The sequence below is a fragment of the Cyanistes caeruleus genome, chromosome 5 (assembly GCF_971803275.1).
Source record: "Cyanistes caeruleus chromosome 5, bCyaCae1.hap1.1, whole genome shotgun sequence".
Classification (NCBI taxonomy): Eukaryota; Metazoa; Chordata; class Aves; order Passeriformes; family Paridae; genus Cyanistes; species Cyanistes caeruleus.
In genome coordinates, this window is record NC_141705.1 from 32,622,813 (window position 1) to 32,650,447 (window position 27,635).

The 27,635-nt window shown below is 38.4% G+C and overlaps 1 protein-coding gene and 1 long non-coding RNA gene across 12 annotated transcripts in view; one reads left to right on the plus strand and one right to left on the minus strand.

Moving 5' to 3' along the window:
* The window catches only part of DCTD (dCMP deaminase), a 67,921-nt gene that overhangs the window by 21,072 nt on the left and 19,214 nt on the right, over positions 1–27,635 (plus strand). For 4 of the 11 annotated variants that reach the window (XM_086889886.1, XM_086889888.1, XM_086889889.1 and 1 more), the window contains 2 exons: positions 21,608–21,719; positions 23,043–23,178. In XM_086889886.1, coding sequence (XP_086746012.1) covers positions 21,669–21,719; positions 23,043–23,178 — 187 coding nt within the window. In that variant the 5' untranslated portion in view covers positions 21,608–21,668. Of the gene's footprint in view, positions 1–17,429; positions 17,621–17,681; positions 17,926–18,957; positions 19,200–19,537; positions 19,612–21,607; positions 21,720–23,042; positions 23,179–27,635 lie in introns of those variants that run through there. The other 7 variants (XM_086889882.1, XM_086889883.1, XM_086889884.1 and 4 more) reach the window with 7 other exon arrangements.
* LOC147653027 (uncharacterized) lies at positions 1,513–17,534 on the minus strand. Its single transcript, XR_015287011.1, has 3 exons — positions 17,322–17,534; positions 15,628–15,754; positions 1,513–4,584 (listed from the first exon to the last, which is right to left on the minus strand). It is a non-coding gene; the product is annotated as an uncharacterized LOC147653027 (long non-coding RNA).

Here is a 27,635-nt window from a genome sequence, read left to right on the forward strand (position 1 = left end):
CTCTTTCAAACCATAACCTCACATTCTTCATCCTCTAGATTTCAGTTAGCTTGGCCTGAGGCTGCAGAATAGTGGGATCTCAGATGTTCAGATTACAAATCAATGAAAAAGCAGTATGAATAGTGCAGAATGAGTTTTATGTGACCAGAATTGTCTCTGAGTTTCAGAAGATGAAAAACAGGCTAGAGCACCTGGAAAGGTGAAGATTTCACTCTGCTTTGCTGTAATCTAGGTAACTAAAGTTAGAATAACATAGCAAGATCATTATCTAGAGCAGTTCAATGAAGAGATCTACCTGAGAGCAAGCATTAGTCCCAGATGCAAAGATGTAAGGATCCACAAGCCATCCATATTTATGGGCTGAGTTGGCCACTTACTGCTTTTTATGTCCAGAGTAGACTTAGTACCTCTGTGAGCTCTTCAAGTAGCATAACTTATTCCTTTGCTTCATCTTCAGTCAAATGTTTATTTAGGAGCTGCTGTTAAGAGAATAAGCTATTTTGATTCTGATGAATATGGTTATATGTGAAGTGTACTTTACACGTGGTGGTGCCTTATCTTCACAGAATCACAGTTGTTTGGGTTGGAAGGGACCTATGGAGATCATCTGGCCTGAGCCCATGGCCAAGGCAGGGTCACCTAGAACAGGTTATACTGGAACATATCCAGGTGGGTTGAAGCTCTACAGAGAAGGAGACTCCTGGGAGCCTAGCTGGGAACCTAGCTGCTCTGCTACCCTTAATGTATTGAAGTTCTTCCCCATGTTGAGGTGAAATTTCCTGTGTTTTACTTTATGACATCTTTCTAAGTCATTCTTCTGCATTTGGAAACTGAAAAGGCAGGTGGGAGACAAAATCCCCATGTGACTTATGTAGATCGAGGATTTGGTAGCAATAGTTCTGCTTCCACTCACTTTTGAGTTTTGAGTAAACACTTTGGGGGTGAGGGGAGAATTCACACAGCAGCGCTCAAAGTGTGAGGGTGTATACACCAGTGATGAGTTTAGCATATACTGCACTGGTTAGAGAATATAGCAACGAAGAACATCACTTAGTGCTTAATACATTCACTTTTGAAGTACAGTGCACTAAATCCTTCTTTATTCCCAGACATATCACAGCAATCTTCCAACAATTGCTGTCCTCTACCTCTGTTACTCTTTCTGATTTTTTGACAGTAACTGGAAAATTCTCAGAGTAAAATTCATTTTGCAATTCCATCAGTCACTGATGTGTCTGCTGGCATAGTTACCAGTTCACTGCATAGACAAACAAGTAAACTGATGGAAAGAAGAGTTAATCTTTGTCTTCCTGAAACAGCTTCAAACTAATATTGTAGTTTTCAATTCTTGCCACTCTCTTTTCTACTGTGAGTCAGAATTTAGCATTCTCCATCTTCTGTATATGGTTTTTGTCCTTTCTAGCTGCTGCCATATATTGAATGACTAATGGTATTTTTCATTCTTACCAAATAGTTTGAACAGAATTTAATATAATCATTTATCCAATTAGCTGATGTTTTAAAATTTTTATTGAACACCACAAGGTCTTTGACATGCTCAGTACAACCCATAATTTAGGGCATAATCTCTGTTGTTTTTTTAATATTCTTACTTTTAACATACTTACTTTTATGCATTATAGATTTTCACTTCTATAGCATATACATATCTACCTTTTCTCCTCCACTGAATTTGAACTATATCGTTCTTGTTTCTGTTCATGATCAGCTGTTACCTGTATTCCTCACACATCACATTATGCACCTTGAAGCTTGAAGCCAGTTGTCCCGTTCTTTAGTGTGATGAAAATGTGGATCTAATGCTAAGCTGTCTGCATTTGTCATCTTCCTTTCAGATTTATGGCCATTCCTTGACTTTGAAAGTAAGCCAGTTTGTTGTCCAGTTGAGAATTACTTCCTTACCTTCTTACCCTATTCATTAATAATGCATTTGGTACTAGATTAAAAGCTTCCTTGGAATCCAAGGGAATAATATATGCTTCTTTACTTTTGTGTGCTTTTGTTGTCATTCTCCTAAAGAAACAAATCTAGTTTGTTATGCGTGATTTTCATTTTGGTAATCTTCACACCAAAGTATTAAAAAATCTATTTGTGTGGAAGATCTGGGCAGTTTACCAAAATAGAAATGTTCCTCTTGAATTTTTAGATACCTGTCATAGTGCCATAAGCAATATTTAACATTTTGCAGACAGTACATAAAGCAATGTGTTTGGTACTGTACCCAATGCAAAAATATGTTTTCATATAACAGAAATGAACTACAGCCTCATACAGAACAAAGTAGATTCCATCAAGAAATACTTTAAAATGTCCTGAAACATATATTTTGTGCACCAAATCTGCCAGTCAAGTTTTTACATCACAGTTTCAGAGAGTACCCTGGGGTGCGACTCTGCTGCAATGTGAAAACAGCAGAAGAAATATGAGCCTGCAAAAATGTCACAAACACATGAAATCTAAAAAGTACCCATTAAATTTGATGGAAGAAGAATTACTATTCCAACCTATTAAACAGTTATATATTTAAAAGTGGAATTCCTTTTAAAAGTCTTTCCACTGAAACCCCAATGAATTCCACAGTGATTCATGGTGAAAAGAAGTCTAATTTGAGACTTTTGTCATATGCTGTTTTTTGCTTCACTGAAAATTTTGTGGGCATGTTAAAGGTAATATAGAACATTGCTAGAGAAGTTAGTTTTTTCCTTGTATACTTTGAATTTCTGTTCTTTGTGATTTATTAGTGGATATAGATTTTAAATAATGACAAAAATAAAGAGGAAAGTGTAAGCATCTTCATTGTTGGCTTTCTGAAATCCAAAGAACAAAGCCTGAGTTTGTGACTTTCCATGCAGAGATGTGTTCTCTAAGCCAAATATGGTCCCATAAATTGATCACTACAGCCAGCTGCACAAACTGGTAGAGCATTAGAAGACTGGTTCTCCAGCCATTCATATAAATTAATGATTTTACCAAACTGCCTGTCTCATCCTAGCATTGGTTCTGGAGGGTTTCTGGCCCCTGGCACTGTCCATCTTGACAGTCGATCTCTTGGACTATGCAAGCCCAAAGCCCTTTGAACCATTCATTACCAGATGGAGTTGTAACTACCCATCTACTGGGGGCCAAATGAAGTGACAGAGCTGGCATCTACCTCTTCATAATCTTGGACCAGCAGATATCCCTCCTGGCACATTCTCTTTCACTCCCTTCAAAGAGGAGGCATAGTTTGTATTGTATATTTAAGGACTTCACTGGTCTCTGGGACTGTAGCAATTCTTCACAACAAACCTTTGTCCCACTAAGTATTAATTTTATGGTATCACCAACCCACACTGTCATCTTATTATTGGGGCTCTCATTTCAAAATAATTTATAAATATATGGGAAAATGTATCTTAGACAGGCCACTGTGAAACTTCACTTTTGACCTCTTTTACTATGAATACTGACCATTTAGTCTGATGCTCTTGCTTTTATCTCTTAACCAACTACTTATCCATGCAGGAAGCCTCCATTTTTAAGCTGTTATTGTTTAGATAGATGCAGGGTCCTTTAGCCTAATGTTCCTAAGGAACTACTTAAGGCCTGCCCTCTACTCCCAGGGGGTTCTAGCTCTTACTCTGTCCTCCCATTCCTGTCAGGATTGTATTGAAACAAACCTTAATCATAGCCTAGGCAGAGCTCAGGTTCAAAGAGTGGATCTGGAAGTGGTTTATAGCTGGGCTTGATCTTAAAGGTCCTTTCTTACCTAAATGACTCTATGATTCTATGAATGCACAAAGAGCAGTACAGTAGATACTGCTTCTGAGAGACATACATACATATCATCATAACTTGTGATAGCTCTTTTTCCCCCAGACATTTTCTTCCACATTGAATCAAGAAGCACACTCTTTTCAACCACCTTTTCTGAAGCTTGTCAAGGGCAAACACAGAGGTTAGGCTGAAGTCTCCTAGCATGCTTAAGGTCCCTTGAATAATGTTCTCCCTGGGAATCTCCTGGACACCTGTCCTGCATTTCCTTGGAGTCCCTTTTCTACCCTCAGCCTCATCACCCTCTGTAAGCTTTCTAGTTTTTTATACTTTAACCCTAGACCTTATGACTTTCCCTAACCTGAGGCTGGATTCATGTTACTTTCAAATCCTACAGGCTAAAGGGATCGTGCCTTAAAAGAGGAGGTACAAATGTAGTGTTAATGCTATTAATGTTTTAATAATCTAATGGTACAATTAACCCCATTACTGCAGAAAAAGTACATTAGCAATACAGCTAAAATTATTCCTAGAAACTTTGTTTTTCCTACTTTCTGTGGGGCTGTACTCACCTCCTGCATGTCCCAATGGGTTCTAAGGTTAACAACTTCCATCTTCCTTAAAAAGATTACTTCAGAAATGGGCATGTCACTGGCCTTCTGGGTCCTTTGATGGAAAGACTTTGATGTTCACAGTAGGAGTCTCTTTCCCCTCTGTTTTGGGATCTGCTTGGGTTTTCTTAACAGCAGTCTGCATTCTTCTCATTGGATGATTGGATGATTCTCAAGTCTGAAATTTCCCCCGCAGCATCTTTCAATGTAAAAAGCCACTGTTACAATGGGATAGTTATGTTTTTACCGTATAAAGTATACACAGTGGTCAACCTCTTGGCCGCTAAATGATTGTCATACACACACACACACACACACACACACACACAAAAGAAAACCCCAAATTAAAATCAGCTTATGTCAAGACAAGCCCAGAGAGTTCCTGAAACCCAGCACTATCAGGTTGCTACAGAGCATCTGGCCTTTTACTTGTATTGACAAAATCCTGTTTACTGAGCTACATCTGAAAGCAATATAAAAAACAACACAGTGAATAGTTTCTCATTGTACCAGTAAGAGGCCTTTGCTTTTTCTGGGCCTTTTCCTTTATTTGAGAACAAGAGTCATGCTCTTTGGAACAATTTTTCCTTAGTCTTGCCCCAAGGCCTATGTCAGACCAGGCTGAACTTGCTTAGGATGCCCTCACATAATGTGCTCCCTATAAACCAGCATGCCCAAGTTCTGTCTTGGTGGTCTTTTTCTTCTACCCTCAGTCTTACCACCCTTGTAGACATTTGGATTTAGAAAACCCTAATTTTAACCTGAACTCATGGCTTTTGGAAATCAAAGTAGACTGTGTCAATATTATCATGCCTATATAATCCACATCCTTTTTGTCTCCTTTGAAAAACGATCAGAATTGCAAATCAGTGTCTTCCTCAACAGAATGCTAACTCTTCTGAAATAAATCTGACCTATCCAGGTGGCTTCTGATTGTGTTTCTTATAAAGTTTCTAGTAATTTGTCCTGTGCAGATCAGACTTAGACTCCCACTATTTCCAGATTTTCCCTGGAACCTCTTTAAAAAATTGATTTTGCATCTTCTGCCTTCCAGAAGCAAAGCAATTTTTAGCAATAGGTTAAACCCTGCAGTGAGTAATTCAGCTCTTTTGTCCTTGAGTTCCTTTAGAAATTTGAAGTGTATGCTATATATTCCTGGTGATTCTCACTTAATCTACTTATTCCATAATCTCTTCAATATCAGACTGCTTTTCAGATGAGTTCCCTGCCAAGAAGGGTTCTGATTTTGGAATCTTCCCAGTTCCTTCCACAGCGAACACCAATGCAAAGGGTTCACTTAGCTTCTCTGCAATGACCTTGACTTCTCTGAGTACTCTTTTATGCCCTGAAAACAAACTAGACTTACAGATTCTGGCAAACCCCCTGCTCCTGATGTGTTTTGTAGTGAAAAGGATTATTAGTTTTGATTCCTTTGTTAGGTATTCTTCAGATGCTTTTTGGTCTGCCTTAGTATGTTTTCACATTTAACCTTGCAGAGTTTGTAACTCTTTCTTCTTGTGTAATTTGAACATGACTTCAGCAGTTTCAAAGATAGATTTTTGCTTCTAACAGCCTTACTTACCCTGCTGGTTAGTTACACCAGCTTCCTTTGCCCTTTCTGAAGTATTTCTTAAGAGAAAATATGTACTTCAGCTATGATATCTTTAAATAGGTTCCTTGGTGCCTGTACAGAGTTGAGAGTCTTAACTGCTCTTCTCTTCATTTTGACAAATTTCCTCTTTCTTACAATGTTACACTTTTTTGAATTACAGCAGAGCTGTAGTGAAGAAGTGCCTAGGTGTAAGCCCCTAGTTGTTCCTTGGCCATGATCTAGTCTAGAGGTTTTTGAAGGACATTCCTGGCAGGGTTCCTTTCCTCAGAGCTGTGTCTGTAAAGAACAAATAAATAAAAAAGTGGGGAGATATGGGGGAATACGTGCTGTTCTGGGACTTTCTCTCCCATTTGCTCTTGATTTTTCCCTTAGTCCTATGGATATTTAATTAATGTAGCTGCCCTGTGCTTCCATCCCTCATAGCACTATCAGTTTTAGTGAACAGCTGTCCCCACTGATATTTTTGTGACCCCCTTACTGGCATCACATCTGGAATGACAATTGTAATGAAAGTGATGCTGTACACAGTCAGGTTATAGATATGCCTTGAGTTTCCCTGCTAAGGCACCAGGGACAACTCTTCATGGAACATGCTCAGTAACCCAGATGTGTCACCAGGCTGGCACACGGGGCCGGTGGAAAAAAGGGAACGGCTCAGTATCGAAGCCTCTGTGCAGAAGTAACCATGAGATTGCAGTGAATGATAACAAGACTGAACAAAAGGAAAATGTAGGGTTCCCCTCTCACCAGCTTCCTAAAAGGGAGTATCAGCCTTTGGTAACCCAGCTGCCAGTCAGGCTCATAAGAAGATCCATCACTCAGGGTGATGACCTGCTTGTCTGGATGCACCATTCCTTTGGGTACAGGGAACTGACTGCCTGACCTGGGAAATCTGTACCATATCTGTACCATGGCTAAGATAGTTCCATTACAGCATTAAAAAAATCAGCAACTTTTCAAAATAATGAGGTGTAAAAATAGTAATAGGCAGGGGTTCTTCTCACTTCCTTTCCGTAGCACTTTCTAAGACTTTTGTTCTAAGGTTTTTTAACATTCATATCTCTCTGCAAACCAATTCAGAAACCTTTTGAAGACCTCAGGAAAAGATGAAAATACTTAAGCCAAAAGGTGAAATCCAAAAGTTAGAACTTTGCTCCGTGCCATGGCTCTTTCCAAATGAAAGTGAGAAACCAGTGAGAAAATTGAAAATTGAAAGCTTGGGTCCTGCCTACCATTTTAATGAAAAAAATATTGTCAAATGTGAAAATAAACATGTAGGATTAACTTATTTTGACATTTTCTAAATTTGGGATCAAAGAGATAAGCTTGTCACAGTAGGCTCCTACAGAATTTGGGGAGATAAAATTCTTGAGGCTTTGATCAGCTTTGGCTGATCCTGAGCTGTCATTCAGTGGTTTATATCCCTGGAACTTACAGTCATGGTTACAGTATGTTCCTCCTTCAGTATGCACAGATCTCTGCTCTGCAGAAAGGAAAGGATTTTAAGCTCTTTTGTAAGATCACAAATAAAGATTAAGATCTTGCATAGTGTAAATACTGGGTTTTATTTATTTATTCTCTGGCAGTGAGGCACCACTATTATATGGGTGGGATTTCTCTATCAGTACACTTGCTATATTACACTTCCTGCACTATCCATTTTGAGCTATAGCTATCTTACTTATTTTTGTCCTGTGCATTAGTATTTGCCAGCAGGTGGTCATGAGTACAACAAAAATTCTGTGCAAGCAGCTGGTACTTCTGACAAGGTTTTCTTGGTCCTACTGCTGTTGAATTATCAGGAGAATAGAACAGAAAAACATTTTTAGAAAGCTGTGTTTGATGCCAAGTGTAAACAAAGACTACCTCTATCAAGAAACCTTTCTTTCCTGGGTACCTGATGCACTGAAACTAGCTAGATAAAAATGGTTTTATTAATAATTTTTCGGCTTCAGCCTCTGAGAATAAAAGCATTAGCTCTTACATACTGTAGTAGTTCTTATATAATCCACAGCTCATTTCAGCAGCTATCACCTTTCATTTGTCAGCTCAGAAAAATTGACAAACTCAATCCAATGCCTGTTATTGACTGCAAAAGCTGCTATTTTCCTGGTAATTATCTTAGTTCGTGCCATAAGTCTGAATTTAAGTGCATAATTCAAATTCTTTTGAAGTTATATGAGCATTAGCGGTTTCATTCCTCTGTGTTATGCTTGACAATTTTGGGTCCTATTTAACATTTCTAATTATTTTTTTTATCTTCAAGGAAATTATTCTTGTCAAGCTATTCCATTAAAACATAGTTTTGGAGTAAGATTTTACTCATGGAAGCATATTGTTGTCTTTGCATAAGCAGAATTTACGAGTTCAGCTCCTTTCCCCAAGAGATTAAAATTTGACTTTGTTTGCTTTGTGATTTTAGATGTTTTCAGATTCACTTAGCTCACTTTTAAAAAGCAGTTAAAATTCACTTTTTATCTACAAAAGCTAGAAAAAATGTGGGAACTTTGTAAATGATAACTCATATTTTCACACTAACATTTATTGGCTCAACCTTGTGGAAAACCTCATGGAAAACCATGAACTGTCAGAAGATTGGAAATAAAATAATCAGAACAAGCAATTATGAAAGCACCATGGAAGGAAGAGCTTTGATAAACAAATAGTGTAATAGTAACTGAGGGGACAGAGGATAATTGTGTTTGATAAATTTCACTTTAAAGTTTATCTGGAGCTGCAGATAAACACGAATTTCTTCATGAAATTAAGGGCAATATTTTTTTTTTTTGCAAAAAATCTATGATTTTCTAAATTTGGAATCAGCATACAGTCAGAGAGGCTACACTGTCACTAAAACACTGACAAAGACTCCTTTTTAATTATGAAAAATCTAGAAATATAGCATTCTAAACATGCTAAACAGTAGCCACACCATCAAGTGAACTTCATTTGAATAAAAAATGAATTTTAAATTTATCTTGATCTTGAATTGTAGGCTTGTGAACTGTAGAAGTGTCCAAACACTTCAGAAAATTAGTGAGGTAGATGACATGATGGAAAATAAGGGAAAGGTCAGCTTGGACTAAGACATATCACAAGACTGTAAAAAACTGTGTTAACATAATATATATTTATGTTAATATAATGTATAACATGTAATGGTCAATTTTAAGCTAGTGATAGAAAACTTCTTTTATATTTAAATAGAGTTTTGAAGAGATAGGATAACTCAATTTTTTTTTTTTACTTTGCTTCTATAGTCAACATATGACTGTAATTGTAAATGCTTGGATATCAATATTGTTCACTTGACTGATAAGAAGTTAAACAATATAAAGGGCAATAACCTGAAATGGGGTTATAGTTCCAGACAACGTTTTGCAACTAATTTCTTCAAGTAGGAAACACCACAGACCACACAAATCTGAGACTCCAGCATTCTACTGCATGCTCACTGAAATATGTGTAAACATTGTATAGAATACACTAAGGAAACAAAAGATCTGTGGGTGTAGTTTGCACCCATGCTTAAGGCAATTTGTTTTATATCTTGAATTGTAAGAATTTGAGTCCCTCGTACTAGTATTGAGTCCCTTTAATACTATCTTACTTTGCTATTCTTATTATTCATGTAACAGCATTTTTTTTTCAAGTTCTGTTTAGGTCTTGCCTCTAAGATGTCTAAGGCCTGAGATGTACAGGTGTATTATGTATCAAGAAAATATTATTTTGTCATTATTATGTGTGTCATTTTTTTTCTTTTTCAGTATTTTATTATAAAAATAGATAAATAAAGATAAATATTTTACCTATTCATAAACATTATATATGTCTTGTATGGCAGCTTGTCCTCACATCTCCATTTTCCCCCTAACATGGAAGCATCTTACTGGCTTTGCTGCCTTCCATTGTAGTGTTTCACCTTTTATTGTATTCTTTCAAATCAACAAGAAAACATAGTATTAAAGAGATGCTGATGGAAATGTCTCATCTTGCAGTACTTCAGAATAGCACAAGAAGCAAAGATATTTTGTTTTTAATAATGTACAGAGAATATGAATTTCACCATATGTTTTGGCCACCAAATCTAATTCTTGAGATTCTTCTCAAGACTGGGTTTATGTGCAATTGTCCACTAGAGTGCAGGCTGAGACCAACAAACTCATTTTGTTCCTGTCATAAACTGACTTTGAACCCAGGTGTCTTAATGTACATCGTTAGTACATTAAAGCACTGCACCTTCTAGCTTCAGCTGTGAGTATATATACTGCTATCAAATTTGATGGATATAGCTTCTGAAGCTTAGTGACCTAAGGTGGTGATAATAAAGTATTCTGGAACCTGGATAACATTTTATTCTGTCACTATGGTTTTCTTGCTCTGGTGACATCAATTAATTTGTACTGCTTTGTAGGAGATTTCTGTATCCAGCTTTTTAGCCAGAGTCTCTGTTTCCTTACACTGCTCTTACTGTTCTCTGTCACAGTGAATTTCTTTCAGAGACAAAATATTGCTCAATATTGATCCCATTTTGCTGGCTAATTTCAGGTTCTTGTATTGCAGATCAGCTGAAGTGCTGTTCTAAACACTGAAGAATGTTCTAAAGCAAAATGCACAAGGAAATTGACCTATATAATATCTTCCAATAAGAATCCTCTGTTCTCTAATCCTTTAAGAGACCGTTAAAATCAATCTAACAAACTCTGCATAAAAACATTTTTATTCAAAAAAGTTGTTCTAACAAGAGTAGCTAGTTTTCACAAAGTTCATAAAATTCTTGGGATTTTTGGCCTCTTTCTTATTTTTGCCTGTTTAGGACATTCATCCTCTGCAGAAAAATGCTCACCCTAGAGGACATATATACCAGCAGAGTGATTTGGAGTTCTCCTTCTTTCTTTCTCTATAGAACCTATTGAAGTTTTTGTAGAAATAGGGAGTTTTTCAGTTTACTTTCCTGTAAAGGAGGACTATTGCATATCAGTTCCCTTTTGCTTCCTCAGTTTTGAAAAAAATAAAGCACATCTGTTATTTAATTTTTTTATCTCCCTAGGCTGCTGTGAAGGCTGGCTTCAAAAGACAGGTTTTTTTCAGTACTTTGAACCCTAAAAACATTCTGTTGTATTCTGAGAAATAAGAATTGGATAAATCTTAGCTAATGTCTGTCTTCCCTTTCCACAGGCTATAGCCCATCCACTTCTGAATTCCTTAATGATCCCTACTTCAAAAATCACATCCTGCTCTTTGCCTTCTTTACCTAATCGTCTCTTTTGTATAGCACAGAGCTGCTGTGGCTCCATGCTAAAACTCTTCATTTACTATATGCTATCTCTGCCATCTGAGTCAACGTCTTCCTAATGTATGTTTTTATTTATAATGGTTTTAAAGTTACAATAGTTTAAAAAGTATGGATACAAACTGAAAGATAAAAAAATAATCTTAGCAGTAGAAAGTGCTCAGCTTGGGCTATTTCAGTCTGAACAAATCATGTTTGTCTGATGTAGACAACTAAAAGCAGAATCTCATAATAGGAAAGTGCCAGGAAATATTGAAAAGGAATCATGCTGTCAACTCTGCTTATGAAATAAATTAGGTTTACTAATGGTTTTATTTCCCCTCATATCTACAGAGGGAGCACAGAGTTCCTGTTCTTCCAAGTTAGGATGTCAAATGTATTTCCTGACAGCTCCAGCTCACTTTTCATTATTGATAAGTTAGAGCAGCGTGGCTGTTAGCTGCTCTTGTGTAATTAGTTCAGTGAGGTTAGGAAACAGCCAGAATGTAGAAGAGATGAAAAGTAGTCACACATAATATGATAGTGGCACCTGAGCTCCCCCTGCCCAGATGCCAAGCTAACACTCAGGATGTTACAAAATGAAGGCATCATGCCTTGTGTCTCACAGCTCTCTTGGTGTTATGTCCTAGGGACAGAGCAGTTATCCTCCCACTGAGGAAGGAAAATGCCTTTTAAGCTAATTTGAGCAATTGGGTGTATTGGCAATTTGAAATGCAAGTAGGTTGAAAGGATTTCATCATGCTGAGGTGAGACACAGGACAAACCCAGAGTGAGTGTAACAGTTCATTTTATGTTTTTTAACTTAGTTTAATTTTGCCAGTGTATCTGAGAATCCTGAGGTATTATCTTTCCTCCCCTCCCCGCTGCCCCAATCCACAGGTTAGCTGAAAGGGTAATTCATCTCTTATCACAGAATGGATTCAGCACATTTGCTTAAAACCTTCCATGCTAAATCCCATATAAAGATGTAAGAAAATGATTCTGCATAGCAGCTCTTATATGAAGATTAACACGCTGTAATAATGAAATCGAAAGATACAGTTAAGATAAATGACAAGAAATTAAACATAAAAATAAGAAAATTCTCTATAGCAGAAATCTAAAGCTTATCATAAACAAAAAACCTAAGAAAATTGGACAGAAGTTCCACTGAGGTTAAAAAAGATGAGTGTAAGTGGAATTTGTATCAGAAGAAGAAAAGAAAAGATTACCAACAGCAAACTAGTTTGCCCAAATATGAAATGGATACATGTATTCAATATCATTTGCATGCAAGAGTAAAAATTTCTGTCTTCAGAATGTGTCTGATGCAATGATTACAGATAACGTTATTTTCCAGTTGGAGTTTTTGCAAGCTGATACTCTTCAAGAAATTTGGGAACTTGGGGAAAATTCATGGATGTAGGATGGAAAGCTACTGCATCATCACAGGAAAATCTTTCCAAATCAGAAGGGACAGAAATAAAAGATAACCTTCTTAGATATTAAAAATAGACTTGAAAAATAAGGGAAAGGAAACAGAAGAAATAGAAAGCTGTGAAGTATGGAGGCAGCTGCTGAGTCCAGAAGCAGTGTGCCAAGAAAGTGAAATTTTATACTGAAAGCAGAAAATTAATTTCTCACTTCTAACTAGGGAATATCTGTGATCATGACTACTATGGGTGGGCAAAGAAGGTAACTCATGTTTTGGAAGGAATCACTATGATTACCAGAAGACTTGCAGTCTGAGACTTTGTGTCTCAGTTTACTTTCCAAAGGACATGATTATGTGATTTTCAGTTGCGGATGGAGATAGGAAAAAAGATGACATGCAATATCTTCCACTTTTCTAGCACCCATCTTTATCCTGTTGTCCTGGTTTTAGCTGGGATAAAGTTACATTTTTTCTTAGTGGCAGGTACAGTGTTGTGCTTGGGATTAGGTATGAAATTGTATGAGATTGCATAAAATGGGAAATTTGGATGAAAGGTGGGTATGAATGGAAAAGGAGTTTCAAAAGTAGAGGACTGGACAGAGACAGATACAAACATCAGGAAAAAACAAAGAAAACATCAGTAAATAATACACGGTATAGAGAAAGAGCAAATCTAGCTGGAGAATATACTGATATCAAAGGAAAAATGAGGTGATCAAGGTGCTGCAAAGACAATATTTACCTACAACTAGAACCATAAGTATGAATAAAACAAGAAGACAGTCAAAATTCGGAAATCACAATATGTCCATAAAATTTTTACATGAGATGAAAAATGTGTACTTTTAAAAATTGATCAGAAGACTGTTTAAAGAGTATAATTTATATACTCATTTCTGACCCCAAACAGAATGAAGTGCAAAAATTCTGGATTTAGGGAATTTTGCAGAATTTTCTCTGGAAGACTAAGAATGTGACACTTAAAATAGTATCTCACTTGGACAGGAAGAAAACTTAAATCTAGCAGTAGATTCTAGTTTTCAAGGAACAGAAGCTATAGAAAGGTAACATAATAAACAAGCCATCAAAATCTAAGAATAGAGAAGAGTAATTATTTCCTATTAGGACATGAAAAGCATAGAAATATCTTAATATTGGCTTGACTGATTCTGACAGATACTCACCATGCGCAAGAATCTCTGGCATTCAATGCTTATAAACCTATATAAAGGTAGGCATCTAAACACAGATTTCAATATCCTGAATTTTGACACCTGAGTTTGAAAATACTGAATTTGCAACAGGCTTCCATCTGCATCATAATTACCATGATACCATCCTATTTGGTTTTAATCAAAGGCTGGTAATAAGCTGCATTTCTTACCATTTTTATTAATAAGTACTTCCAAAATTGCATAGTATAAAGAGTTACATGCTAAAGATAAAAATCCTATAGTAATTCTGACATACTTATGCTCCCTACAGAAAATGCTACAATATAAAAATCTAACAGTTTATTGCAGTCTGTTAATGGGCTGGTTTGCTAACAAGCTTCTGCAGCTAACCCTGTTTAGGTCTTCCAGCAAGGGGGCTCTAAAATAGGACTTTGTTCACAGTACAAAGCCTGACATTGCAACAAATGTTATTTGGGCCATGAGGAAGACATAACTTCATATTCTTTATTAGATTATCTATAGAAATTCAGAACTGCAGCATATACCAGCATATACAGCATATACAAATACCTGCATTTGTATTTAATGTGTTCCTCAGACTGTAAACAAGTATGAATGGAAAAGTCTAACTCAGGGAGAAATTCCTATTTAGAAAAATATTTAGAAGATGAGTCTTGCCAAAAAAATAATACTATCTAGCTATGAATCTAACTAACTGTTCTCTCCTTGAGCAATTACTTTTCTGTAAGACAGAGAAGATATAAAGACATACTGTCATATTTTTTTGTCTTTCTCTTCAAACCTAGTAATTAGCTCCTGAAAAATACATTCTATTAGAGAAAAAGACAACAGCTTATTAGCAATTTCTTTTTACTTTTCCCTTAAGCTTTGAGATTGATTTCAGGGTGGACTACCAAACTGCATGCTCCATATTGTGGCAAATAGCAAACATTACTCTCTGAGTAACAACTTATCGTACATTTGGGGAGAGATCTTGCTTGCCAGTGAAGTTAAAAGAGTCTGTTGGCAAGCAGCAAGAAAGTGGGGAGGGGTCTGTAAACTGGGGGTTCCCCAAACTCAACTTAAGTTGCTTTTATTAAAAACTGACAAAAGGTAGGTGTGAATGTTTCATAAGAAGTAAGCTAAAAATATAAGCAACTTGACAGATGGTTATATATTTCCCATGTCTTTCAAACTTGTATCACTTTTCATTAATAAGAGCATCTAAAGTATTTGTAATCAGCTCAGATTGTTTATTGACATCTATCCAGCAAAGTCGAGATAGTCCACACTAAGGACCTTGTTAGGAAATGAGACACAAACAAAAATAACTTGTGAAAGATTATCTGAGATACTTGAAGTTTTTTGACATACATCCTCCTTCTATGGAACAAGAGAGGAATGTGCAAAGTTCAGACATAAATTTAAAATAAATTTGGCCTATTTCAATGCTTGTCTGTCTTAACAGGGGCTTTGAGTTAGAGCCCTCTAGTTCTATCACAGAGATCTGAATGGTTCTGAAGCAGCTGAAGAGTGTAAATTAGCTTCTGGATCTCAGAGTTAATGGAAAGGAGGATTCAGACAGCTGATCCAGGGTAGCTGCTGCTTTTGAAAAGCAGGCAACTGCCAGAGAAGTCTTATGGACCCTGCCAGGCAGCATGACTTTGCCCCACACCTGTAGTAAGTCAAGCTTCCTACCCTCAGCACAACCTTGTGTTTAAAACACATGATCCTGGCCTAAATCTTACCTAGTCCAGGTGTACCCTTCATCCCATGTGTGCTTAAAGAAAGAGGCTGTTATGTCAGCTACAACAGTACATTGTCAAAACAGTCACGACTTGGCCATAAGTTTTCAGTATAACTCTTTCAAAAAACCTAGGGGAAATAAAAAAGTAACAAGGTTTTTAGAAGATGTGTCACTTAGCAACATTATAGAAATCTACTAAGTAAAATTCTACCAGAGGTTTTCCTCCTTAGGCCATGTATCACTGATTTATTATAAGTAGTAGTAGTTAGTAGATGTTATGGGCTTATTTTCAGAATCATAATTATGTAAAATAACAAATTTGGCATGGATAATTGTAGCACTACAATTTTAATTCATACTTCAATAGTGCAGAAACAGATATACAGATAGTAAAGAACTTTTTAATCTGAATTATGCTATTTTTTTTCTCCAGATTAATTGACTACTCCAACTCTCTTCATGATCAACTGTAGCCAGGCCTTTGTTTTCATCTTCAGGCTCATACTTTCCTGAGTGATGCTACTTTCATTAAATTTGTTTTATTTTTTTTACATTTAAATAGTTCATTTTCATTCATTAACAAACCATACATGAACATTAGTTGTCCATATGAAATTATGCCAATAGAAGTCTTGCTAACTGAAATAGCTATATGTTTTCCCACTCTGAGGGCTGAAAAACTTGTCAGTTGAAGTATAACAGGTTGCTTTTGCCAAGTTTTCTGGTTACAACTGAATAGGAATATCTGTGAAATTAAGTAACATTTTCATATTTGATAGTTTGTCAGTTGTGTAAAAAAAAAGCTAACTGACACAGCAATCTGAATATGAAAACATATTAGCAATAATCTCTGTGTTGATCACTGCAGGATCTCACTGAATTGGCTTAGCTTCAAGAATAACTATGAGCATGGCAGGTTCCTTGGCTTAGCCATCTTTTTGCACTCGTGTTGGTGTACTAAGGGTACCCACTTGTGCAATTTGCTGTGCATATAGTTAGTAAGGGGGAACTGTAGAGACAGCTCCTGAGATAGGACTGCTCTGTACTCAGTTTCCCCTAAGTGTCCCGTTTTCCAACCTGAAGCATCCTCTTGGATGAAGAGGAAGATTTTTGACCAGGCTGCAGGAAACCATTCTCTCAGCCACGTCAGCTGACCACAGATCAGTGGTGCAGCTCACATGCAGTGCGAACGCACCGCTTGCACACACAAACCCCTCTTGGGGGATGCTCTCAAAGGCAAGTGTTCTCCTTTTGTCCATCACTGCCCCTGTCACTGTCTCCAGTGGGAACCGAATTGGTCACGTTCGGCTGGGTTTGGGCAGTCTTCACTTGATGCCTCGCAGCCCCGTGGAGCGAACATGTGTACCTTGCTCCCATTTGAGAGCTTCTGCAAAGGCATGCCCTGGTGGCAGCCAGCCAGCCAAGGTAGGCAGCTTCTCACACGAGGAACACAAACACACCATGCCAACGTTTAATATTTATTATCATACCTCTTACTTTGCACCGTAATGGGTTATATATATATGTTCAGCTACCTGTGCATCCTGGGAGACTTCTATGACCTAGCAGCAGCTGGAGGTATTAATAAACCATAACTCAATTTCCACATCAATTTTATATCCACAGAACAAATAAAAACTCCCATTTTTCGACGTTTTAGCATGTTAATGTCAAGCTTTAAGAAATAGCATTTACCTCAAGAGCGTGAGCAGAGCGAAAACCCTCATGCTTGTGTCAAAGCATAACATGAGACTCAACATCTGTCAGAAAATTGCACAGACATTCAAGCGGCTGGTTTCTAGTGTCGGAGGCTCGCAGCAGCCCGGGCCGGCAGCGGGATCGGCTCCCGGGCGCTGCGGGCGCATCCTCCGCCGGGCTGGGCAGCCGCGGCCCGCCCCGGCCCCGCCCGCCCGCCCGCGCTGAGGCGCCAAGAGGCGAGAGCAGCGTGGCCGCGGCAGCATGAGCGGTCCCCAGCCCGGACAGCAGCAGAATGGGTACGCGACTGCAGAGCCCGCGGGAGGGAGGCCTCCCCGGGCTCTTCCCGCCCGCCATCCCGCGGCTCCCTCTCCCACTGTCGCCGTGCTCCCCTCACACGCCGGCTGACTAAAGTTTCTCCGGGCGGGCCGCTCCGCTGCCGCCCGCGGGTGAAGCCGTGGTGGCGGGGCCTGAGGGCCGCGCCGTGCGGCCACCGCGGCCTCTGAGGGCGGGATGGAGGGAAGCTGGAATCCTCTTGGGCGGGATGGAGGGAAGCTGGAATCCTCTTGAGCGGGAGGGAGGGAAGCTGGAATCCTCCGGGACGGTAGGGAGGAAGGCTGGAATCATCCGGGACGGGACGGGAGGAAGGGAGGCTGGAATGCTCCGGGGCAGGACCGGGGGGAAGGTCCGTGCAGCCGGGGGCTCTCCAGGCAGCGCCGGCCGCCGCCGTGCGGGGGGAAACCCGTCCCGTGGGGAGGCGCTTCCTGCAGCCCCTAAAGGCCCTGTGGTGAGGGCACGGCCTGTTCTACTTGGGTTTCGTAATCGCTGGGATAGGAAAAAGAGCAGGCAGGGTGTCTTGTGTTCATTATTTCCGGAAATGAGGGCCGGCGTGAGTTATAGGCAATTAATTAAAGTCAGAAGTGGCTCTGTAAAAGTGAAGTACGTTCAGTGAAGGGAAGTGTTCTTGTACTGCTTAATTGAGGCTCAGTATTCGTACACAGTGTTTATCTTTACAGGTTTGATGGGTTATCTCCCAAGAAAGTTGTGAATATAATTAATTTGCAATGCACTGAGTATTGTTTTTCTGTAAGAAAGATTGAGTTTTCTCTTTCAAAACCTTCCCTCCCAGTACGGAATATGTAATGACCTTATCTCAGTACCTGTATGAGTGGAAAGATGAGAAGCTTCAAGTAAAGGAAATCCCACATTCATTTAATCTAGTAGTCATCATAAAATATGATATTTAAAGAAAAAGTTTGTATTGAAGGTCATCAAGAGCCGTGGTTGGCTTTTGGGGAACAAGACCTTTGCTGAAGATGTTTATTTCTTATTTTTAATACGCACTTCATTTTTTACCTGTGATTTCAATGCCAAGGTATTGATAGTTGGTCTTTGAATAGAATTGTAACATAATGCACATGACGTCAAAGATGAGGAAGCAGAGGAAAAACTTATAAAAAGGAGGTTGATCTGATACCCCCCAGTCCTCTAGTACTATATTGTTGTGTAGCTGACTGTCATAATTGCTGTATGAAAAAATTTGAGATGATAAATTCTGTTTTAGTATTCTCAAAATAAATTTTTGTTATGGTACACTATTTTTTAAGTAGCTGAATGACATTTGTTCCTTTTTCAGAGGGTGTTACAGCTTACTTGAAGCCTAGATGGATGAAAAAGAAGTGAAAAGGGAGGCAGTGTTCTCTAGCTACAAAACTTTTTTCTCTATTTTCCCTTGAAATAACCTTTACAAAATTTTTATTGACTACTGATGACTCTAAAATTTAGGTTTTTGTTTCCCCCCATTGTTCTTAGCAATATTCTTCATGGCTTTCAGTTTCTGTTATTTTTGTTCAGAAGTTATTATGGGTTATCCTAAGGGTAAGCCTCGGTTGCCTGTTTTACAGCTAGCTATAGTATTTTTTAGAGTAGCTTTCATTCATGCAATTCTAGAACTTACAAATGAGCATAAAGAAGATTATGCTGCCCCAAATCCATAAACTAATTTTCATGTGTGTGCTTGACTGCTAGCCAAGGCCTTGGCTTCTGCTCAATCAGAAATTAAGTGGTTTATACCCATTTCACACTCTTGAGTTCTTGTGCTCTGAGTTGAGGGAATTATCTTGCCAAACACAGTGATTTTAAGTAGAAGTAATTGAGTAAGGCCTTTGGGGGGTTTTTATGTTCTCTTTGATGTAAGCTTTCTGCTTATTTTTTAGATATGCTCCTCTCCCTGTGAAGTTGGTACTCTGAGGGACCTCCATTTACATACAGTTCTGTATTTATTAGAAAAGTAAATACTAGCTTTTGTTATGTTTTGAATAAGTCGAGTTGCTAGGGAATAATTTAACAAAAGAAGAACTCACGACCTCTTAGTTCAGAATACTACTGTCTTTCTGGAACCCTTTTCCCAGAATGTTTTATTCAGTGTAGTTCTGCATTGTGTTTCATCCCTCTCCAAAGACATCACTGTGAATGTCGCTTAGCCAGAAGCGATCATTTAAAGTCCAGTTGTATTTTAGAATTTGTAAAGCCCTATTTTTTAGATATTTTAAATAATCATATAGCTGAAACATTTTCTTGATGTTTCAGTTAACCTGTCAAAGTTCAGTTTGGCACAGAGTCGTGTCAGGGCATGTCTTTAATCTCTTTTTTTCTCTGAGCACTTTTCCTTCTTGGTAGGATATAGCCCCAACTCTGTAGTTACAGTGATTCAAGTCAGTTTGGGCATTCTTAGAATCACATACTTGATTTGCATGTTTGCTTTGACAATTGACAATTCTGGGCACTATTTCCAATGTTGTCAAAGTGTGAGAGAGTTGTGTGGGTTACATCAAGAGTGTGTGTTCCTCCCTCCTTACTTTGAGATGGTAGTCTTAAAGATGATCTTCACTCATTCCAAGAACAAGCCAAAATTGCTAACTTGTAATGTGCCACATACAGACAATTCAAAACCAGCAATTTATCTTTGGTAAATAGCACCTTGTAGGTTTCTAAAGTACAGTTTTATCATGTGCTGGCATTGTTTTCACTCAAACAGTGTAACCTCTTTATGACAAGCTAACTGAAAGCCTCTAATACATGGTTTTAGTTATAAAAATAATGATTAACTAAACACTTGCCTTCTAATGTTTGTCTTCTGAAAGTGTTGGTACTAGTGTTGCTAGGAGATGTCTTGCTACTTGCAGTTACCTGTGATAGATTTTTCTGCATGGCTGTAAATCACAAGAAGGGTATCTTAGTCTTAAGCTATAGTCTTTGGTAAGAGGAGCCCAAGAAGAAAAGTGTGCCCCTTTTATTTTGATAGGCTAATCACTGTATTTGAGATGTTCCATTAGTTTGTTTTTCAAATTGTAGCAGTATAGGTGAGAGAGTTTGGGGAAATTTCTTCTAATTTGATCTTTCTTTGAAATTTTCGAAGCTTAAGTATATTTGTGGAGAGAGATGTCTGCCTTTCTTTTCTTTGAGCTGAAAAGCACAGAAATTCCCCCGTTGTGTCTCACACTGTCTGAGCAGGCTTTCACCCATAAGGAGGCAAGAGAAAATGATGTATCACCTTTTTTTTTCTTCCTCCTTCCCCCAGATGTACTCTTCAGGGCAGGGAAAGAAGCAACCTTTTGTGGCACTTTTATATATTATATCTAAAGAAAATGTTCTTGAACCCATCTCCTGTCAGTTTTCAGAAGGCTTTCGTAAGACATAATCTCAAGAGAAAATTAGCAGGGAACTGTTGGAATGGCCTCAGATCTTTGGTGGTAAATGTTGTAACAAAAGGTAAACTTAAGGTGATAAACATATGGTCAGAAATTAATACCTGCAGAGGAAGGTACCAAATAGGAAGCTACTGAGCACTTGTCATATGCAGAAGTACAAAATAACTTAGAGGCTGGCAGTTATCACAGTCATCATAAAAAGGATTATCTTTGGGTGAGAAGAATGGCAGTACATGATATACCTGAACCTTTGAAATATACAAGGTGTTATCTATAAAGGATAAATTGCTCTGTCTTTGAATTGCTCAGTGCTCTGCATATCTCAGCCTTCTTATCTAAAAATGAATTTTGCAATCTTGCTTGGATGCCTTTTCCTTGAAAGGAAATGTTGCATATATAAGTTCCTGGAAAGCACTTAACACTGATGGTTTTATTATCAAAATATTAGTGAATGTGTGGTCTTAGCCACATTCTGATCCTGGTTACTTTAAACTTGTGCACATTAAATTAATAAAATTTGTAGTAGCTCTAGGTCTCTGGTGTTTGCTGATGGCTGTTTTTCACTATAAACTGTAGTTTCAGCAGTGAAGCATCCTGCAAAAAAAGAGAGGATTATTTGGAATGGCCTGAATATTTTATGGCAGTAGCTTTTCTGTCAGCACAAAGAAGCAAGGATCCAAGCTCTCAGGTAAGAAGGCAACATATAACAATAAGATAACCTAATCTATATTGCATATTGAATCAGATGTACACATAGAAGTTTCAGGAAATTCCTAATAAAAGTTATTTCAGTATATAGCTATTCAGTTTTTAACGTAGTCAGCACCTTCTGTTACAGAAATTCTTTTATTGGGCCTGACCTCATATGTATAATTCTGTGTACATTTGTAGCTTGGAGTTTTAGAAATCATCTTTTCATCTGGAAGTTAAAATAACACATGAATTTTGTCTCCTTTTTCCAGTAAATACAGTCACTTTAAGAGGAGGATAAAACTGCTGAAAGTTTTAAGTTGTAATTTTTTTAAGACATTTTACAAGTTTCTTTTCCTCACCTGTAAGAGTACTTGTTTGTTTGTTATTGGGTTGACTGGAGTTTTCATCTAGCTTGTTCCTCCCTCAGGATCCCCTGTTCCCTATGCTTCACTGTCTGTTCCCATTTTTCACATGTTTCATGTGCCTCTGTTCAATATTGTTCAATATTGATTTCATGTCATTGATACAGCTCCTGAAACATGTTATTCTGCAGGATCCAGTCATCCTGTTAGATTTCCTTTGTGTGAAAAAAATCAGGAAGCAAATACCAGAAAAATAATCTATTCACTTCCTTCTGTACATTATGGCACTTAGCTCTCTGAAGGTTTTTCACTTGGGACTAAAGTTTTGTTACCCAAGGCTGGTTGATAAACACATCGTGTGAATTAAAATTAGTAGTATTGCAATTTCAACAAATGATATGGGCCAAACACATAAAAATGGGACACATCATCATTTAAGAAGAGTCCCTTTGTAGACTTGGGTTGAAGCAATAAAGGGTGGGAGTTAAAAGGTTTAGAATTTCAGTTCATGTTTGCAACAAGCCACAAAGGTTTGTGAGGTCTGCATAAGCCAGCACTTGTATTTCTGTTACATCTTTTATAACTTCTCTTTTGCTCATGTTGCTCATACTGCTCCTGGGAAAGCTAGTTTGGGAAGCTGAACTTAAGTGATCACCAGGGTTCATTCAGTGCTGCCTGAACTAGGTTCATTTCATGAGCAGACAAGGAACAGTGCTGGCAGGCTGGGATGGGAACAGCATGACCAAGATGCGAGCAGAGTTACATCTGCCCTGACTTATTTCAAAGCCCCCCCAGTTAGGTACAATTGTAGCCCTGCTCACTTGATGATATGACTTTATAAATTAAGTGAAGCTTGTATCTCTTAAAATTGTAGGACTAACTTTTCATGTCTCATCTTTGTTGTTGACACATTGTTTTGCATGCTGCTGATACTATATAAATCTGATTTTATTTAGGTTGGTGCCTGCATTGTAAATTCAGAAAACAAGATTGTTGGAATTGGCTACAATGGGATGCCTAATGGTTGCAGCGATGATGTACTACCCTGGACAAGAACAGGAGCAAATAGATTAGACACAAAATATCCCTATGGTAAGGCTTCCTGTTTTTGACTGGTTAGACTTGTGATGTCTGTATCTGTGAAAGTTCAGCTGGTAAAGTATTGATCAGTTTTCCTTCTACTCATATTAATATGTTATTGTTAATGTGCCTGTACGTGGTACACCAGGATAAAAATCAGTCTTTTTGAAGGACTGACTTCCTGGTGAAATAGGTTCATAAATATTAGCCATTTTGAATTGGGTAGTGAAAGCCTGTAAATATGAAGCAGCTCATTAGCACACAGTTGCAGCACACAGATGATTGCTGCTTCTGTGTGTTTGTCTCCACAGAAATTACAGAGTGTGTATATGCAAAACAAGTAATTGAGTCTAAAATACAGGTATTAAAATTATAAACTCCAGTGGTTGTGGGAAATTTCCATTTCAGGTGTTGATGGCATAGATTATATGTACTACGAAGAAGCTGGATATTTGTCTTGAAGTCTGTGTGCCGTGGGTCTACCCTTCTATGGGTGAGGTGACTTTCACTGTTTATTTTAGCCTCTGATTGATTCCCAGTGAACAAAAGGAATGAAGAGCAAGGATGGTTTCATGGTAGATGTGGGTTGACTGCTGCTTTGGATCTTGCCTTTGTCTTTACAGTAGGCATAGTTTGGCCTTCTGTAAGTGTTATTTAAAGGGCCCTCTGTGAAATTGGGTGGACCTATCAGCAGGGCTGACTTTTCTGGATCAGATGTGGTTTGCAGGAACCAAGGAGACTGGGCTGCCTCAGGCATCATGCCACGAGTGCTGTCTGCCGTGTGTGGAAATTGGGTAGAGAGCTGCCTCGGTGGCCTGCAATGGCTGATGTGGGGAAGAAACTTTGGTTAGGACTGGTAAGAGACCATTCAGCTCCCGTGCTTCCTTAAGTCCCCCTTCATCTCTCTGTACCCACACCAGCTCCTGCTGCACCTCTGTGTGTGACACCAATGCAGCAGAAGCCATGGGCACAGAAAAAACAGGAGCTTTTTCATCCTGTGCTGCATCTCAGCCTGTCTTGAGCTGCATACCTGAGCACAGGTATGGCACGGCAGAGAAGCACAAAAGGGAGGGCCAGAGCCTTGGGAAATTTTCCTTCTGCCTGCACGGGTGGGGGAAAGTTAGCACCAGAGTTCACCTTTTGCAGAGAAATACTCTTTTCCAGTGACCAGTATTTATCTCTGCCTACTAATTCTGTTTCTTTCTTGTAACTTTAACAACTGGTGTGATAGAGAAATTAAACTTGCATGAGTTTTGACATAGCCTGAGTTCACTCAGAGCTCTTTCTAAAGACATTTTCTGGTTTTCTATAGTATTGAAGTGAAAGATGATATGCTCAGCACATAATTCATCAGTTTGATATTTTTGACTTCTTAAAACCCCAGTACTTTGTCCTTGTTCACTTCACCAATTTATTATAAAACCTCTAATGGTAATTCTTAAGCTTGAGACCACTTCATAATATTTTTTGTAACAGATATACTCCCAATATAGGGCCAAATTTGAAGTCTGCTCCTGCCAAATTTGAAGTCTGCTCTGAACCACTGTTTTTACTTACAGTGCTGTGACCATAATGGTACAACTTGGTATGACTGCTCTTTATTTACAGGGCGAGGAAACAAGTGTTAGCTCATTGATTAAATATAAAGCACTGAAAACAGAATATTGATTTTGGTTGAATCTTTTTGCTGCTCTAAGGTCTCATTTCTGAGCTAAAATCAGCATGGGTGGTCTCTGGCATTGGAACATATTCCAGGCACTCAAATCTAAGCTGACCAGTTTAAACTAAAAGTACTGTGAGCAATCTTTGTACAAGATGATGTGAGAATTTTTTTCCTTTTGTTAACTCTGACTGCAGAAGATGTGGAGCATGTGATGTTTAAAAAATGAGCTAACTAATAACAGCCTGGAGAGCCGAGTTGATTTCCAGGAGTTGGTCTAACTACTACCCTTCCCCCACCATTTTCTTAGTCTTCACCTCATTAAAAAAATCACAACTTTGTAACACAAAGTGTCTGCTGTGATGAATAAACAACCTATTTTGTAATTCACAGATCATTTAAACTCTAGCAATTTCTTATTAATCTTGATAGCACAGTTGACAGACCAGACAAGTAAAAAATTCTGCGTAAAAAATTCTGGTAGATGCAGAGACACATAGAATTTCTGCTAAAATCTCATTAAACTGTCATTTTTCCTTTCTCCTTTTGCTAATCATCACAGCATTTGTGTAAATTGAACTTTTTATCCTTGCTTTTCCCTTACTGGCTTGTTCAGAGACAGTACAATCGTACTGTGTGCTCCATTAGCTAATCATGGGAACGATGGCACTTTCATCACTGCAATGTAGCTTATTAAATGAAGCTGATGGTAATTGTGCATGTATCATCACACTAAGTTGGAAGATGTTTTCTGGTGCTACTTCATGCATCTGCAGTGCTGCAGAAAAGGTCTGGGGTTGGATCTGAGTGCTGACCACCTGGTCTTGGGTCCTCTAGGGTTAGCTGTGAATGCTTAGCTCACTTCCTGTGTTTCTTACCACTCTGACTAGCTTTCTCCAGAGCAAAGCTTCAGTATTGCTCTTCCAATGGTGCTCCAGAGGGCAGGATGGAAAAAAGACTGCAAGAGAACAGTCATCAGGTATAGACTTAAAATGAAAAGCCTGCTGAGGTGGTATGTTTAACCCTCCTCCTTCCCTTGGGCCATACTGGCAGATATGCAACACATAGTCTGTTTCATGCTCTGAAAATTCCTCTATGGTGGGCTGCATAAAAGTCTTCTCGCTTTTTTATGCACTTTGAACTGAGACATACAAAATAACTGTGTGGTGTCATGGGACTCCTGGAGCTTGAGGAAGCCCAGGGCTGAGGGTGGTGTGTTGCTGAGGGAGCCCTAAGATGAGCACAAGCCAGTCCGTGCCAGTTGGCTTCAGGACCAGGGGTCAGTGCCTGTCCCTGTCTGTGTTTAGCACCATAGATATAGTAGGGGATTGGACCCAGAGGCAATCTTTGCAGAAGGATGTTAGGTGATCATATAAAAAATTTATTGAGCTCTAGAAGAAGTGATGGGTGCATTGATTGTATAGCTCTGATCAGATTCAGTTTCATGGCTAAAAATCTTCCAATTTCCACCCTAAATTTATCTGTGGTTAGTTTTTAGGTTCTTGCATGTGCCAGCAATGTTCTTTTAGCTTTTCTTATTCAATGTGGTTAACTCTTCTTTCTTCCCTGTACACTTACTGGTAACAGTTACCTTCTGAACTTCTGTGTGAGGTTAAACAAGTCCTGTCATTCTTGAATTTTGCTGTATCTTGAAACTTGTTGATTGGGAACTCACCACTGTCTTGGTTACCTATGTCTGCTGCAATATACTGTATGTATCTATCTCACCCTTGAGAGTGGATTCTGCTCAGCTCACTGTTAGGGGCAGTGTTGTGCTTGATTAAGAAATCCAGGTGTAACCTGAGCTGCTACTGGGAGAAGGCATCAAAATGTGGTAGCTAGTATTCACCTTTCCTTAGAGGATGCAAACATTTGCAAGGCATTTGGATATTACAGGGATAGTGACATGGATTGCCTGTATTGATACTGTGCATTCCTTATGAGACTCTTGAAGTGGATAAAGGCTCTTCCTTCTAGTTGTGATATATATTTGGACAGTATAGCCTTCTTATATCAGAAAACACAGAGTGTTTTACAGAGTGCCATTTTTCACAGCACAAAATCAGGATTTCATCATTATGTTGAAACTGGCTCCGGGCTGCCAGTCACTGACAGCAGCAGGGATGTGTGTGTGCACATGAGAGAAATGGAAGGCCAGTTTTACTAAGATGTTATTAAACATTTACTAAGATGTTATTAAAAGCTCTTCCTGAAGCATTGTGTTCAGTACTATGTACAGAAGCTTCATAATAATTACGCAAAATTCTGTCTTCCAGAGTCAAAAATGTGCCCTCTGCTTCTGTTAGATGAATCTGAGGATCTGTTTTCTCACACCAATCATTTAAAATACTACATTTTTCTCCTATTAACACAAATCTTCCCACTAAATCTAGTTGCTGTGCTCCTGTTATGCCCTCTGTCTCCACTGTAATCTAAGAACATCTATTTGACAACCAGTCTCTAATTAAGGGTTTTAAATTAAAATGACTGGCAAAATTAGAAACCTCTGAGCAATACAGAAAATATTGAGTAAGTGTGCTTACAAATATTTATACAGGTTCAAATATGATAAAATATGTGCTGTGGCAAAAAGTATGCTCTAATTGAACAGTACCTGCTGTGTAAAATGAAACAAACTGTTACCAACATTTCCTTGTGTTAGGATTATGAGCTTTTTGTCAATTTTTCAGAGAAATGAACACTCAACAATATTCAGGCAAATGTTAGTTTTATGGAAGCTGTTATTTTGACAGCACAAAATTTGATAAGGCACTCTGAAGAAGTGTGATGCTCCCTCTCCAATTGGCAG